The sequence below is a fragment of the Gadus chalcogrammus genome, chromosome 1 (genome assembly GCF_026213295.1).
Source record: "Gadus chalcogrammus isolate NIFS_2021 chromosome 1, NIFS_Gcha_1.0, whole genome shotgun sequence".
Lineage (NCBI taxonomy): Eukaryota > Metazoa > Chordata > Actinopteri > Gadiformes > Gadidae > Gadus > Gadus chalcogrammus.
The window spans coordinates 3,454,686-3,469,428 of NC_079412.1; the positions used below are offsets into that span (position 1 = coordinate 3,454,686).

General features: G+C 40.9%; 2 protein-coding genes across 4 annotated transcripts; one reads left to right on the top strand and one right to left on the bottom strand.

The window, feature by feature from the left end:
- Positions 1 to 2,581: 2,581 nt before the first annotated feature.
- On the bottom strand, positions 2,582 to 8,813 carry LOC130402679 (uncharacterized). 2 transcript variants are annotated; one of them, XM_056607003.1, is made up of 3 exons: positions 6,848 to 8,813; positions 5,544 to 5,606; positions 2,582 to 5,344 (listed from the first exon to the last, which is right to left on the bottom strand). In XM_056607003.1, the coding sequence occupies exons 1-3, from the start codon at positions 7,277 to 7,279 to the stop codon at positions 3,203 to 3,205; spliced, it is 2,637 nt and encodes an 878-aa protein (XP_056462978.1). In that variant the 5' UTR covers positions 7,280 to 8,813; the 3' UTR covers positions 2,582 to 3,202. The 2 variants fall into 2 exon arrangements, with proteins under 2 accessions (XP_056462978.1, XP_056462985.1); XM_056607010.1 differs by having other exon boundaries at positions 2,582 to 5,606.
- LOC130403265 (uncharacterized) lies at positions 2,644 to 13,123 on the top strand. 2 transcript variants are annotated; one of them, XM_056607571.1, is made up of 9 exons: positions 2,644 to 7,668; positions 8,256 to 8,351; positions 8,858 to 8,976; positions 9,973 to 10,398; positions 10,698 to 10,965; positions 11,553 to 11,761; positions 11,875 to 12,022; positions 12,146 to 12,255; positions 12,687 to 13,123. In XM_056607571.1, exons 2-9 carry the CDS (start codon positions 8,300 to 8,302, stop codon positions 12,993 to 12,995), a joined length of 1,641 nt encoding a protein of 546 aa, XP_056463546.1. In that variant the 5' UTR covers positions 2,644 to 7,668; positions 8,256 to 8,299; the 3' UTR covers positions 12,996 to 13,123. The 2 variants fall into 2 exon arrangements, with proteins under 2 accessions (XP_056463546.1, XP_056463623.1); XM_056607648.1 differs by having other exon boundaries at positions 2,644 to 8,351; positions 12,155 to 12,255.
- Positions 13,124 to 14,743: the final 1,620 nt, after the last annotated feature.

Here is a 14,743-nt window from a genome sequence, read left to right on the forward strand (position 1 = left end):
ATATTTATTGTCGGCAGCTCCTGTAAACACCGGGTGTAGAACGTTGCCATCTTGGAACCGGAAGCTGATGAGCTGTATTACGGCGAATCAGGAAGTGCTTGTGCAAGTAGCCTATTGTGATGGCCAAGTACCTGAGAGCGTCATTGCTTCTGATTGAGACATTTACTTTATAGCCTGATATTAGTCCATATTCGCCTAGAACCTGAATCATGCGGGGAACTGAGGAGACAGGGTGGCTCAAATACAGCATGACGTCATCTGCAAATATCGAGATTTTATGTTCCACACCTCTACCGTCCTTTACACCCGTTATACAATTATCCTGCCTTATTGTTTCAGCAAGTGGCTCTAAGCAAATATCAAAGAGCAAGGGGCTAAGACTGTCACCTTGCCTAACTCCCCTTTTGATCTTGAAAAACTGAGAACAACATCCATTCACCCTCACTCTTTATTTTGGATCCAAATATAACACTCTGACCCAGTCGATGAACTTTGTGTGAAATCCCATCTTATCTAATGTATGGTTGAGATAAACCCGGTCCACCCTGTTAAAGGCTTTTTGCGCATCTAGACTGAGTCACATAGATGGCTGTTGTTTTGTTTTAGCATGTGACATGATATTAAGGACGTGTTACGTATTTTAAGAACATAAGCTGCCCCCACATAGCCCCTAGGAAGCTGATTCAAACACACAAGCTGTATTACCCTCACATAGCCACTAGGAAGCAGGACCGAACATATAAGCCGTAAATACTGTACATAGCCACAAGGGGAGCAGGACCTTACTGAAGGCTGCAATAGCTACTCCATCCACAGAAGGCAGCACCTTTAGAAAGGTGAGGAAGCCGAGGCTAATGCGTCACATAGGCCACGCCCAACTAGTTATTTAAACATGTCCGGAAGCAAAATAAAGGCAGAAACTCCCGGTAGTTCAGACTTGCAGGTTAGAGGTATTGACCAGCTGGGAGTCACTCGCACGTGTTCAATACAATTCCCCTCAATTGGCTTCGTAGATACCATACCGAAATACTTTGACAAATAAAGTGAGTTAAAACCGATCAATATAGGGCATAGGGCATAGTTAAATACTTATGCAAGAGTCGGGGTGAGCTCTTCCTTAAAATATTTACAAAATTCTCCCGGAATCCCATCAGTCCCTGGGGACTTATTGTTCTTCAGTTTTAGAATAACTTCCTTTATTTCCTGCTCTGTTATGTGATGACATATTTTCTGCTTCTTCTTTGGAGAGGGAGGGTAGATCTAACTCAGAGAAAAATAATTTTATCTTGTCTTCCTTTTCTGTAATTTCAGGGGAGTCATATAGATTTTCATAAAAGGCTGCAAAGGCTGTTGCTATTTCGCTTGGCCGTGAAACCGTCTTGTTTATAGCTGGGTGAAAAACTTTAGATCGGGATTATATCTTTTATAATCGGTTGACCACATGACGACTCAGTGTGGTGCCATGCCTTAATTCCGACGCCTCATTGTTCCGACGTCTCAATGGACCGAAATATTTCCCATCAGATCTACATGCCACTATGCCGATGGTTCAATGTTCCGAAAACGGAACCCATTGGTCCGAAGATCCGTTTGTCCGACTTTTCAAAAAGGAGGCGCATTAGGCCGACGGTTCGATATGCCGAATATTCGGGGTTCAATCCCCACCGAATCAGTGTTTTAGGAAGGAATACTGGAGAAAAAAATAATAATAATCATGTCATTTATTTTCCATTTCGTTGAATATTCTAAATTGACTGACCATAGTATTTTTTTCTCAACAGAAGTGGTCAGCGGTGAGTTTCTTGGCTGCCTGCCGCGAAACTCACCTGAATGGAATTTATGTGGCTGCAATTTCCCATGCAGTGTCTTTGTCATTGTGACAAAGGCTTATCAGTAACATTAATATTAACATTAACTTTACCATGAGTTTTTGCAAGGTATATTTGGGTTATAGGGATATTGTAAGACATATTTATTATATAAAAAGTAAATTGTTAGGCCTAATTTCTCTGATATAAAGGAAATTGCAAAAATAAGCCAACGGCAAGACTTAAATGACGTACCCAGGACTAGTGTTGGGAAGTTTGACTCTTTTTACTGACTCGGATCTTTAACTCTCGGTCAGTAAATTTAACAAAACTCATTTTTTGAGTCATTTCGTTCATTTTTATAGGCAGGTGGCGCTGTAGCCCTCTTGTGGGCGTTGTAAAAAAGGCCGCTGTTCTTAACACTCAAAGGTCCCATTACATGCTATTTTATGTATTCTTTAATATAGGTATTAGTGGGCAACTAACACAGTATTCAAAGACGTTCCCGAAATTCAGCCGTGGTGCAGATTTACAGCCACTCTGAGCCAGTCGCACATTGAGCTTCCCCCAAATGCGCTGTTTTGGTGTCTGTAGCTATAATGCAAATGAGGAGGAGCGAGGCGGGTCAAGGAGGAGGGTGGGGGTGTGGCCCTGAGCAGCTTGCAGCCACGGTACCATGCGCTCTGTTTACAGTGGATGTATCGCAATGGCGAGGTGCACACAGCCTTTAGCCGTGTTCTGTAAATATTCTAGAACACACGGGAGTCCTTGAGCTCTATATCTAAATATTATCATATTGCCTACATAGATATCTATATCATATAATATATACACTGCAAAAAATGAAAATCTATAAAAGTGTAATAAACTTGAATTTAGCATTTTGGTCTTATTACACTTGTTTTTCAATGTATTTTCTTAGTAAGACTGAATATTGTTTAGATTATTTGACTTGTTTCAAGAAAATTCATCTTTTTCATCCTACCTAGATAATAAAACTAATTCTGAGCAGCTTTTTTCTTAAAATAGCACACATTACGGACTGAGTCGCGTTAACATTTAGACTGTGAGTACATTTTTACTTGTTTCAAGACAATCCATATTAACCTATTTTAAGAACTGACCCATCTCATTAAGATATTCCAGCTAATCAACTGTGATTGCATTCAAATTGATAGGGTCATTGAGATTGTCATTCATGATTTAGCTTTGAGATTCTGAACCTCACCGGTGGCCCGTTCACGTTGCAGAACAAAGTAAACTACAATACATCATAACTACAGTACATCATACATATAAGCTTATTATAATAGAAGCTCTGCCTTAAGGATTAACATACAGTAAATAAAGCAAACTATTTCTTCTGTGCTGATTCACTCATTTATTTTAATACATCATACCTTCTCATACAACAAAACGTCAGTTAGGTCATATTTTCTCAAAACATATGTTTTACTATTGAATGGTACAGGGTGGTATGCAGTGTAATCAGGTAGTTTTTCTAAATCTATAAACTCTGTTGCCTGTGCAGCATTTGGCACAGCAATTTCATATGATTGTAAATCTGTATCCCATTTCAATGTGTCAAACACTTGATATTCACAGCAAAATAAAGATGAATCAATAACATAAATATTACTTATTAGTCCAAAAATAGGGAGCCCATCATTTGAGTCTGTGATTATTAAAGTCTTTCCACTAATGTACTTGTTGCCATTAAGAGACATCCATTTCACAGAGATTACATGATGGAAACTGTCAATATTCAAAAAATCTCTAATCTTTGAACCGACATATGCCTCTGAGGCCTCTGATACCGCTGATGTGGGGCCTAATTCTTTTTCATGAGCAAATATATTGTTTGTTTGATAGGTACTTTCGACAATTTTGCTATGATTTACAAGAGATTTGCAGACATTTTTATAATTTAATTTAGAGGACCACTGTTTAAAAAAACAATGCTTAGACTCAAACCTCATGCACATGTGTCTAGTCAAAGGACCCAGTGCTTCAATTTGTGAGGGTAAATGTAGCATATAATGTTGCTTAGGGGTTATGTTGTTGTCTGGGAAAAGTTGCCTAAATTGTTTCAGATGCTGCTCTATCAATACTCTCAGTTTTTGTAAGGTTTCCGTCATCACAATAGGAGCAAAAAGAATGTGAGTTATTTGAATTAATTCGATGATAAACTGTACATAGACATTGTCCTTGATGCTATTCATAATAAAAGGGAATATCTTCAGAAATATCAGCATCTGTCCAGAAGACTGTTTTAGTTTGTTATCATCAGAAGCCATTGTACTCACACTGATTGGACATGGCTTGTCTTTTATATCCCTGTTTGAATATGGAAAACCTTGTATAACTGAATTTATAGAGTCTAGATCAATATGCCCTGACAAAATAATGTGCTTTAATGCACATTTTATTTCCTGTTGCACAACACCCTCAAGCATGATGTGCATTATATCTTGAGGGGTTTGTTGAATGAGATCATAGCCTGGAAAATCTAAAAGTTTACTCCTTCTTTTTATACCATAGGTAGTCATGAGGGCATTTTTAAGAGAGTCTGTACTGGCCCTCTCTATTTCTCTGCACTGCCTGATGTGACTTTGTAATGTTCTTGGGGTAAAACTATTTTCATCAAATTGGTTTTGCATTGTCTCAAAGTCACACTCACAATGCCTACACTTACTGAAAGCAAACCCAACTCCAGATTTAAACCCGGCCAGGTCATGCTGAGCAGGGGTATCACCACATATTGATATTACTGCACCATATAATATAGTCTCACTATTTCCAACTTCAATGTTGACACCATTGTACAGTTCCTTCAAATCCTGTTCAATTCTTGTTAATATAACATCAGCACCAGCCTCTGAGATATCCTCAGCTTTTGCAATGGCAAGACGTCTTATGGCTGCAAGCTTAGACCTAAACTTGGGGTTTATGTTTCCTACAGTATAATAAAACATGAGTAACTTGTTCTTTGAGGCATGGGGTCCAAGAGGGTTGCAAATCTCTATTTCATCGGAATACAAAATTAACTGTAAAGCAGTTGGCTTAACAGAAAACAATGGATGAGTTCTGAAAAGGCTGCCATTCACAATGTCACGGAGATATCCATTTTTGTTACAATTTTCTGGTGGATTACTGACCATGCTAAAAATTCTAGGGTTGGATAGCAGTTGCTGTAGACTCTTGATGAGAGGAACATAGAAAAAAACTTTGTTTCTAATGGTAAGAACCCTTGAAGAGCCTCGCTTAACTCTACACAGTGTTTGTGAAATTATAACCTCCTCTGGTTCCACTGGTTTAAATAGTTCCTCAATGGTTTGGTCCTGCATGTAAGTTGTAGTCAAGTTGGAAAATGGATCTGGAAAACCCTCAAACGTTGCCAAAATCTCATTTCGGAGCTGGTCAATGCTGACTGAAGGGTCATGTCTATCAAAGACATCCATCACTCTGTCCTGCAAGGTTCCTACAACAGCCATTTGTAACTGCTGGGTTTTCCCTATAATCCTGTTGGTATTACCCTGTAGTGAGAAGAGGCAGAAAAGCACACTATTATGGCATTACAAAGACTATGAATGACAGGATATGGGTGAAAACATAAAATGTGTCACTCAGAAGAATTTTATGTAGTATTCACATCTTTTATTGCAAATACAATTTAAGTAAAAATGTGATCTGTCCTCAGTGAAACCCATAAAATCACAAAAAAGCATATCCTACCCGAGAAAGACAGCAAGTTTCACGAACATCCACGGTAAAGGCGGCTGCATGTCTGGACAATTCCTGTTAAAGTAGCAGATTCAGCTTGTTAAATGACTGTTGTCAAAGTTGTTTTTGCCAGTGCCACTTGCATTACAGACAATGATGCATTCTGGGTTTGCTCAAATTCACAACTAAGTTTACACCGGTGTATGGGTTATGCAAGTGGTTCCCAAAAATGTTCTAGGACCTAAGAATGGGTTACGCAGTCCACATAATTGGCCATTACAGTAGGCCCTATCATAATTGACACAATGCCATCAGGACTCACCTGCCCTTCTCACATGACCTACCCCAGTAACATATTTAGACTATTATGTCAAGACATAAACATTCCTAGGTGAATGCTTTGAGCACATCTCATTGGGCCTAAGAAAAAAAAGAAGTTTGGTTACGGTTGGTTGTCAGGTTAGGTCATGGGTCGGTAGGGTATTTATTAATTTATTCATCTATTTATTTATTTATACGCTGATTTTTTTTGTAACTGTAGCATAACTTACTTATAACAACTATACATCTCGTCTACTTCTCGATCGTGTGTGTACCAACTCGCAGACAGCGTGCGTGCGGCAGATACACAAAACATATCAAAGGAGGGGAGGGGCTTTCCACGTTACTTGACTTGTGGATCAGAGCAGAGGGGAAATATTCTAGTGTAAATGAAAGAGTAAAGGAAAACCTCGGCAAAAACATTTCCCTTCTATCCTACTGACTGAATGGAAGCCTTCTTCCAACATGACGAAACGATAATAATGTTCATTAAAAATCGCGAATACTCATAATGTTGTCTATTGCATTTCGAGTCGGGTGGTCATCTGTAGGCTACTGTGTGTGTCGGTGTCGGTGCAGATGTAGGCTGTGGCCAACAATGACAAAGTTATCATTTGACAGGCCTTTTCAGGGAGAGGTTCGCTATGTAAGAAGAACCTACATCGTATTAGTTTGCAAGACTGCTGCGAGGCAAGTTGGTTTAAAAAGAAAGAGCTACAACGCTAACTTCCATGTTGTAGCATAATATGGTGAGAAAATAGGTGCATCTACAGAATAGGTGCGTAACTCTGCGGTGACATAGTTGGGCTTTCCTAATATTCTACGCGGAGATGGAGACCCTGGCGTGTGTGTGTATTGCCCGATGCGATAGTCTACGATGCAAACTCAACCGGAACCAACAATTTTTTTTCTAGGCCTTAGCTATCCACACCAATTGATTTGCATTCATTCATTACAAATGGTTGAAGAAATTCGATCAATGTTTGTATGCCTACCTTTTCCTTGTTAGATTGCAGTTGTTCAATCCCCCCGCTCTCCTGGCAAGCGTCATCTTCTCTAAAGTCAACCTGCGTTGTGTTCTGCCTCATATTGGTAGTTGGAGTAGAATCTTGAACTTGGTGGGTAGCTGGAGTGATACAGTTGGAAAAAATAGGTAGGCCCATGTCGAATCGTTCACCCCCATGGCACCTTGAGCTAACTGGAATCAAGTCCCTGGGCGGACGACCATTGGCGAGGTACGCTGCATGCCTACGCTTGATGTGATAATAGAATGAATTGAATACCCGGTATTCTTCTTTGCACCCATCGATTCCACAAATCACACGGAAGTTTCGACTACGTCCATGCACCGTGTTAATGTGGCTTAAAAACACTTTTAAAGTCAGTGCAATAAATGCAAAGCAAATCACACATCGCCAACCAGCCATCCTCACAAAGTGTTCCTAACTATGCATTGATTGATTGAGATCCCGCGTTTTCGCTTTCCCGCTTTCTCGCGATGGACAATTCCATACAAAACCGGGGGGTTGGGGTGACTGACCTAATGTGAATTGTGTGATTGCACCCAGCCTCTTTTACCCAAATAGTAAATTTCTTTTTCAAAACTGGAGACGAAACTTTTATTGACTGCTATAGTTGACTACTTCATAACTCTTCGATTTTATTCCACAATTCCATGCACTCCCAATTCGGGCTGACTTGGATTCGCCTAACGACTTCTCCGTTTAAAAATATATGCGCGTTCTTTTTACCCTGGCTGCTGCTGCTGCAAGGACGTGAGAAGAGGAGATATCAGAAGATACAGATACGCTATCAGGTGTGTATGAAACTTTCAGACCATAGAGGGTTGGAGATTATTTCAGTCAAAGATCATTTGAGTACATTTTTAAAGGAGTCGAGGTTCCGGTAAATTAAAAAAATAAACCTATTGGAAAAGGGGGCCAAAGCTTCGTGCACCTTGCACAATCTCCAGATGGCTAATGCTAACTATGATACCTTTGGTGCAGTTTGCCTTATGTAGTAACCTCGCATGATATGTAGTAACCTCGCATGATATATTTTACTCTGCTAATTATATGTTATACATTCACCCGCTGTCTTTTGTTGGCAATGGTTGGCATGAATGACATCGTCAATCCCCAAGTATAAGGTTTCCCTTTAGTCTGCATGTTAACACGTGGGGGACGCATGAGCATAGCGACATCGTCCTCGCATTGGCCATTTTTGGTCTCAAACATGCTGTTGATTACTTTGACTAATGCGGCTATACTCCGCCGTAAATAATGTGAAGTGTTAATGATTATACTTTACCTAAAAAATTCTGCCTGGTTTTAAAGGCTGGCTCTGCACGATTTTCTGTCTAATGTATAGCTTGTTTTGACAGTATTTTGTTTTTATTCACAGTTAACGAGTGAGTTGTTTCCAGCTGCTTTGCTCACAACGGGCATATGGACGGCAATATGGATAAGTTAGACCGTGTGGCCAAAGACATCTTAACAGGTAATCATGATAACGTGATACAGTGATGATGGTGCTCATGTGTGAATGTAAATTAAGTGAATGTGTCGATTTTTTCTCATTTGTGTATCTGCTAATATCATTAGTTCATTACAATAGGCTTGTATGAGCTTGCTGAGTGGGATTTTTAGACAAATGGGACCAAAAATATTTGGATCAACAAATACTGGATCAGATCAGAAGATAATGTGAATGTTGCTGTGAGTAACAAAAGTGAAAGTGACCTTATGTGTCAATCTTGGTGTCAGCTGTGCATTCACTATACAGTTTTGTTCGCCCTCCTGTCTAAGGCATTCAGCAAGCTCATACAGCAGACTTGAGCCAGAATAAATTCCTGCTAATACTTCCTGAGATACTTTTCACTTACTTTTTAATAGAATCTCCCACACACTAAAATAATGTTAAATGACAGTCACTGGGGCATCAGTGAACCTCATCTGTTGATTAATCTGATGTTCTGTACCTTTTTTCTCTCGTTTGTGACACAGCTGCCAATGTCGATATGGAGGCACTGAAGATGCTTTCGAGAGAAGAGCTTCGCGACCTCTTCCCAGGGCCTGACCATTTTTTGCGAAGAAAATCTATATGGGATCTGTGTCACCCTGTGGTAAGCAAAGTTTTTTAAACCTCATTTACAATCAGTGGTTAACTCATTCATGCCAGAATGCTGTGTAGCACAATGCAACACGCTTTTATGTCATATCCATTGATGGCAGTGGATAGAGGAACACAGTTTGCATACACACAGTAGCCTACATGCACAGAGACTACGGTGGAAAAGTACTTGACTGGACTGGGGTTTTGTTAAATGTCTGTTGGGGAGTTTGAGGCAAAGTTTTGTATTTAGGCGATTGGATTCAGTTTTGTTCATGCTCATATCTAGTGTGCCACCCACTAACCATGTCCCATTATACAAACACACTATAATCCATCTACAATCCTTCGCTTTTGGCCAAAACACTCACCACTTCACTGTCATCAGTGGCGTGCACAGACATTTTGGGGGGCAGGTGCTGAAGGGGGGGTTGGGGGCATGTGGAACTTCCCGCTACCTTACTAGGTTATAGAAGAGAGGCTATATTATATCAGGGCATTATTGTCACATGCTTTTGATACTGAAGCATGGAGATTATCATGTCAACATGGACCAGAGTACATTGTGACAAAAAAAGGTTTAAAAAAAACAAAAACAAGTAGGGCAAAGAGGCAGGTGCTTTAGCACCACCTCGTCCCTATCTGTGCACACCTATGACTGTCATCAAAACTCTAGTGCATCCTGTCACTCACCTGTCATTCATTTAGTATCTAGTCCCATGTTTATTTTGTATTTAGTGGTGTTACTGTGATGTCATGTTGGTGGTTTATTGTCTTCGTTTTTGCTAAGAGTTATACTAGGTTTATTATAAGCCTATAAATAGGCTATTCAATATCATGGGGTATGGTATTGTCACTCTTGTCCCATCTCTCTCTCTCTCCTACCAAGTTGCCTCGTCTTATGTGTTCAACCAATTGTCCTCTGTGTTGGTATGTTCTGAACTTTTATTTGTTAAATTAATTAATTAAGCATGGGTTTTCTGACTAGTTTTTGCTGATTCCTTTACAGGAGAAGGCCTCATGCAGCTCTTCTGCCGCCTCCATTGAGGTCAGCAACGGAACAGAGTGTGCGGCCACTGGAACCAGTAGTGGGGGAAGTGACAGCAAAGAGGAGGAGAAGAGTTGGGGGACTACATACAGAACACTTACACTGCCAAGCCCCCAATACGTGATATACACTGATAGTGAATTGGAGAATGTGAAATCTTACTTTTTTCAATTGAAAAGATTTGGTAGAGCAGGAGAGTGTGAGCTGTCCAAAGAGCTAACATGTAGACTGATCCGGAATACAATTACCAACATGGTGTCAGCGGTGAGGGCATTGCACTGTGAAGAGAAGCAGTATCCATCGAAGGAGGACCTCGTAGCCATGGCCAAACGCCTGGTGATCTACTATCCCATGCTCTCTGATAAGCTCGACATACAGCGTCCATGGGTAAGTATTACTTTGAATGTAATAAAGTACCTCAAATCGCACACTTGTTAACAGAGGCCTTTGGTTGTTCATTCCACTGTCTCCCATACATGCACCCATTACATTAGGTAACATACTTGTAAAGTAACATACCTAAACCCAATATTATTATTGCTATTATTATTATATAATGATACAAGTTGTAGAAGGGTATGATAAAAAAAGCTTTATTATTCTGATTAATTAATTTATTTATTTTTCCTTAGCAAATGTGGATATTTGACAATGTCTTGCTCTTGGTCTTTGTATTTTCTGCCTAGATTGAAGTCTACAAACGACTGCAAAAGAGAATCCACAATGTTCGATCACCGAAGAAAAGCCAGGGTGGCACTCCTGCAAGGGGGGAGAGAAAACGAAAACTGAAATATACGGATGCCGATGACACTGATGATTCCACCACATCTACCATTCTCTATACGGCAAGCCCCAGCAGCACCCCTAGCACCCCTGAGGTCCACACTCCGCCCTCCACTCTCCCTGAGGTCCACACCCCATCAACAGGCACTCCAGTGAAATATGCAGCTGTTGGTAAGTGTATTGGATTTCACATTTTCATTTAGCCTTACACGCAAAATTATATTTACTCTATTTCAGATTAGTAAAACCAGACCCTCTCGAAAAGAATGGGGAAACGTGACTAATAGACTTATAGATAATTATCAGTTGCGAGAAGTTGATTGTACTAATGTGTTTATTGTGAGTCAAAATAAAGCTTTTAGAGTCACTTTTCTCATGGCTTATTTTGACACTGCACAGATACAGTACTTCCGTAACGGCACAAGAAGAACAGTGCAGCATGCAATATGTTTGGAATGCATAATGATTCGTCTGTTGTCAGCAGAACAGTCGGGATAGCGGCCATACTGCTGTTACGAACTGTCCTCAATTATTTATGTCTTCAGCGCTCTGTCTCCTCTTATACAAATTGTCTCATGATGGCTATGGTTTATAAAAGGGGGACTCTGTTGGTAGGTTGCCCCAATGGGTTATCTTTCTAGCCTACCGTGCAAGAAACACCGAACAAAAACCGATACGTTTCAGTTCTGACAAGTCATTGATTGAGATTGAGATTAAAAATGTAATGATGTGATGTTTTTATCCCTATTTAAACTTAGGACACGACAGTAGGATGTCTCAGGCTAGGCACTACAGACATCTCCAAGAGATGTGCCGGAAGAATAAGCAAAACCAAGACGATGTCTCACAGCTCCTTGAACTTGAATTTGAGGGAAGAAGGCAGTTCATCGATTCGGAGACCCTCAAGGAAGCCGACAGACCTGGCAAAATCCTTGAGGCCTACTCGTGCTTCAAGAACATAGACCATGTAAGTACACTCACTACTCAGAATTAAAGGAAGAATGTACCGGTCAGCCTGTATCCTTGTATTTTAAGAAAAACATGTTGTATTAATCCCCTTTTTTGCAATATAATGCCAAGGTTCTTGAGGAGCTGAGACGAATAGTGGCGAAGGACAACGTGCATTATGTGAAAGAGCTGAAGGAGCGCTGGGCAGACTACAGAACCAAACTCTCCTTTTATGGTGTCTATAAGAAGGTCCTGAAGCCACCGATGGGACTACCTGCTGGTAAGGTTTTGCAATCCTTCTGAAATTACAATTGCACTATTTGTTGTTTCACTGAGTAGCTCCAATTACTCTGTCTCTAAGTAACTCAGTTCTATCTCTCTCTCTCTGTGTGTGTGTGTGTAGATGAGCAAGCCATTGACCTGATCATCTCCCTGCCAGATATGTTCCCTTCTGGTTACCCCGCACCAAAGAAGTTGTCATCTCCATCAGAGGCACTCATTCATGTTCTGCGGGTGAACCAACTTATTTACATAACCTTATGCAAGATAAAATATTTATGTAGCCTATGTATCCATCCTTATTATCATTTAACATTTGACAGGTTTGAGCCTCACTCTGACTTCACCATTAAAGTGTCCTTGAGCATTTGAGCATAAAATCTTGCTTTATCTTTAGCTTTATCTTTGGGCAGCCATGGTATAATGGTTAGAGCGTTGGACGGTAGATCACAGAGTTGCCGGTTCAATCCCCATCCTTACTAGTCTTCCTCCCTCCATGGCTGAGGTGCCCTTGAGCAAGGCACCAATCCCCACATTGCTCCAGGGACTGTAACCAATACCCTGTAAATAAGCCTCACTGTAAGTCGTACTGTAACTGTACTGTAACTGCAAGTTGGATAGAAAAGCGTCAGCTAAGTGTAATGTAATCTTGTGTTGATGTTCAGCCCACAGAGGCCCCAGAAATGTATCTGAGAAGACGGCCACTAGCCACACCGTTCATCCTGGTAGGAGAGGAGGACTGCTTCCTCTGCGCCGGAAATGCCCCTGTTGTGTCCTTTGATAGGAGCAGTCTTGCTGAGTCGGTCCTGTACGTCATGGCGTACTACTACGCATTTCGCATGACGTATCCAAAATGTGTGTCATCGGTTCTGTTATTCCTTCAGACCGAGGTCTTGGGTGATGCAATTCATGAGAAAGACCAAACAGCAGCTTTTAAACGTGCCAAAGCTGACTGGCAGGCCTTTCTTAGGTAGGGTGTATGAGAGATGCACGCTCAGGTTCATGGTTTGAATAGTTCAGGTTGCTCAGGTTCATTGTTTGAATAGGCCCTGTCTCGATCATATCTTCATTGTTAGGCCTGCCAGTCAGCTTTGGCACGTGGTTGTTGTTGGTTTTTTTTTTGGGGGGGGGGGGGGGGGCCTGCTAAAATCGTAATAAAAACCTTTTTTTTGAAGTTCTTGTCAAGTGTATTTTTCCCGTACATTCACTACACCTAAACAAGAAATTAATTCTAGATAAGAGAATAAGTATTCTAGATAAGAAAATCAGACTAGTTTTAAGTCTTTAAATTAGCTAGTATCAAGTACATTTGCCTTGTTTTTAAGCCTGTTGTATGCTTGTTTTGAGCAATAATTGCTTAGAGGACATTTAATTCTAAGCAATAATGGCTAATAAATGAGAATACATTGCTTAAAATAAGAGAAAAAATCTTAACAAGTAAAAGAAAAAATAGATTTTTATACTTGATTTAAGTTTTTTTGCATGCTTACTACTTGGATATTATTGTCTTGTTTTAAGAAATCTTACCAAGTCCCATTTGCTTGCTGCACTGGCAGATTATTTTGCTCAAAATAAGCAATTTTTCACCTAAAACAATGTATTTTTTTCTTATTTTTTAGAGGGCATTTTTGCAGTGTATTATAACGGCCAAAAGCTGTGTGAGCCGATATTATGATACTCAAACGACCGCGTTGGGTTCTCCGACGTTCCTGGTTCTTCAACGTCCTCATCAATGTGAAGTAGACTGAACCGCGACAAGGAGGAGAAGGGGATCGTTGCCGGGCAGAGCATAGGCACCTCCGCCTCCGGCGGTGGTCCCTCAGCGGGTCTCAAGCTGGAGACATTCGCCGCCAACAATCCCTTTCTCCTCCATGTCGTGGTTCATGTTCTTGAGGGAGTCAAAGCCAAAGATCCTTCCCCCCAATTCATTCTCAAACTTGGCTGAGATAACCCCCAATACGAGTCTCGTTGTAGAAATACCAGAGACGAGAGTCCGACAGAACGGTTATCCAAATAGCAAGGAAGTGTACAACACTTGCATTACAGTCCTGGAGCTCTATATCTAAATAATATCATATAATACATAGAAATCTATATCATTTAATACATATTATCACGGCCAAAAGCTGTGTGCGCCTCCAGACGATATAATGAATCACAAACGACTTTGTCGGGTTCTGCGACGTCTCTGGTTCTTCCACTTTCACATCAACCTGAAGTCGACTGAAACGCGCGCTGCCTGCTGCCGGCTGCCCGCTGCCGGGCGATGGTGCCTCGCGGCAACCGGCGGCATGACGCAGTTCATGTACTTCAGCCAGTCAAAGCCAAAGTTCCTTTCCCCCAATTCCTTCTCAACCATGGCTGAGATAACCCCCAATACGAGTCTCGTTGTAGAAATACCAGAGACGAGAGTCTGACGTGTTATGCGCCATAACGCCAAAAGCAGAACGGTTATCCAAATAATAAGGAAGTGTACAACACTTGCGTTACAGTCCTGGAGCTCTATATCTAAATAATATCATATAATACATAGAAATCTATATCATTTAATACATATTATCACGGCCAAAAGCTGTGTGCGCCTCCAGACGATATTATGAATCACAAACGACTTTGTCGGGTTCTGCGACGTCTATGGTTCTTCCACTTTCACATCAACCTGAAGTCGACTGAACCGCGCGCTGCCTGCTGCCGGCTGCCCGCTGCCGGGCGATGGTGCCTC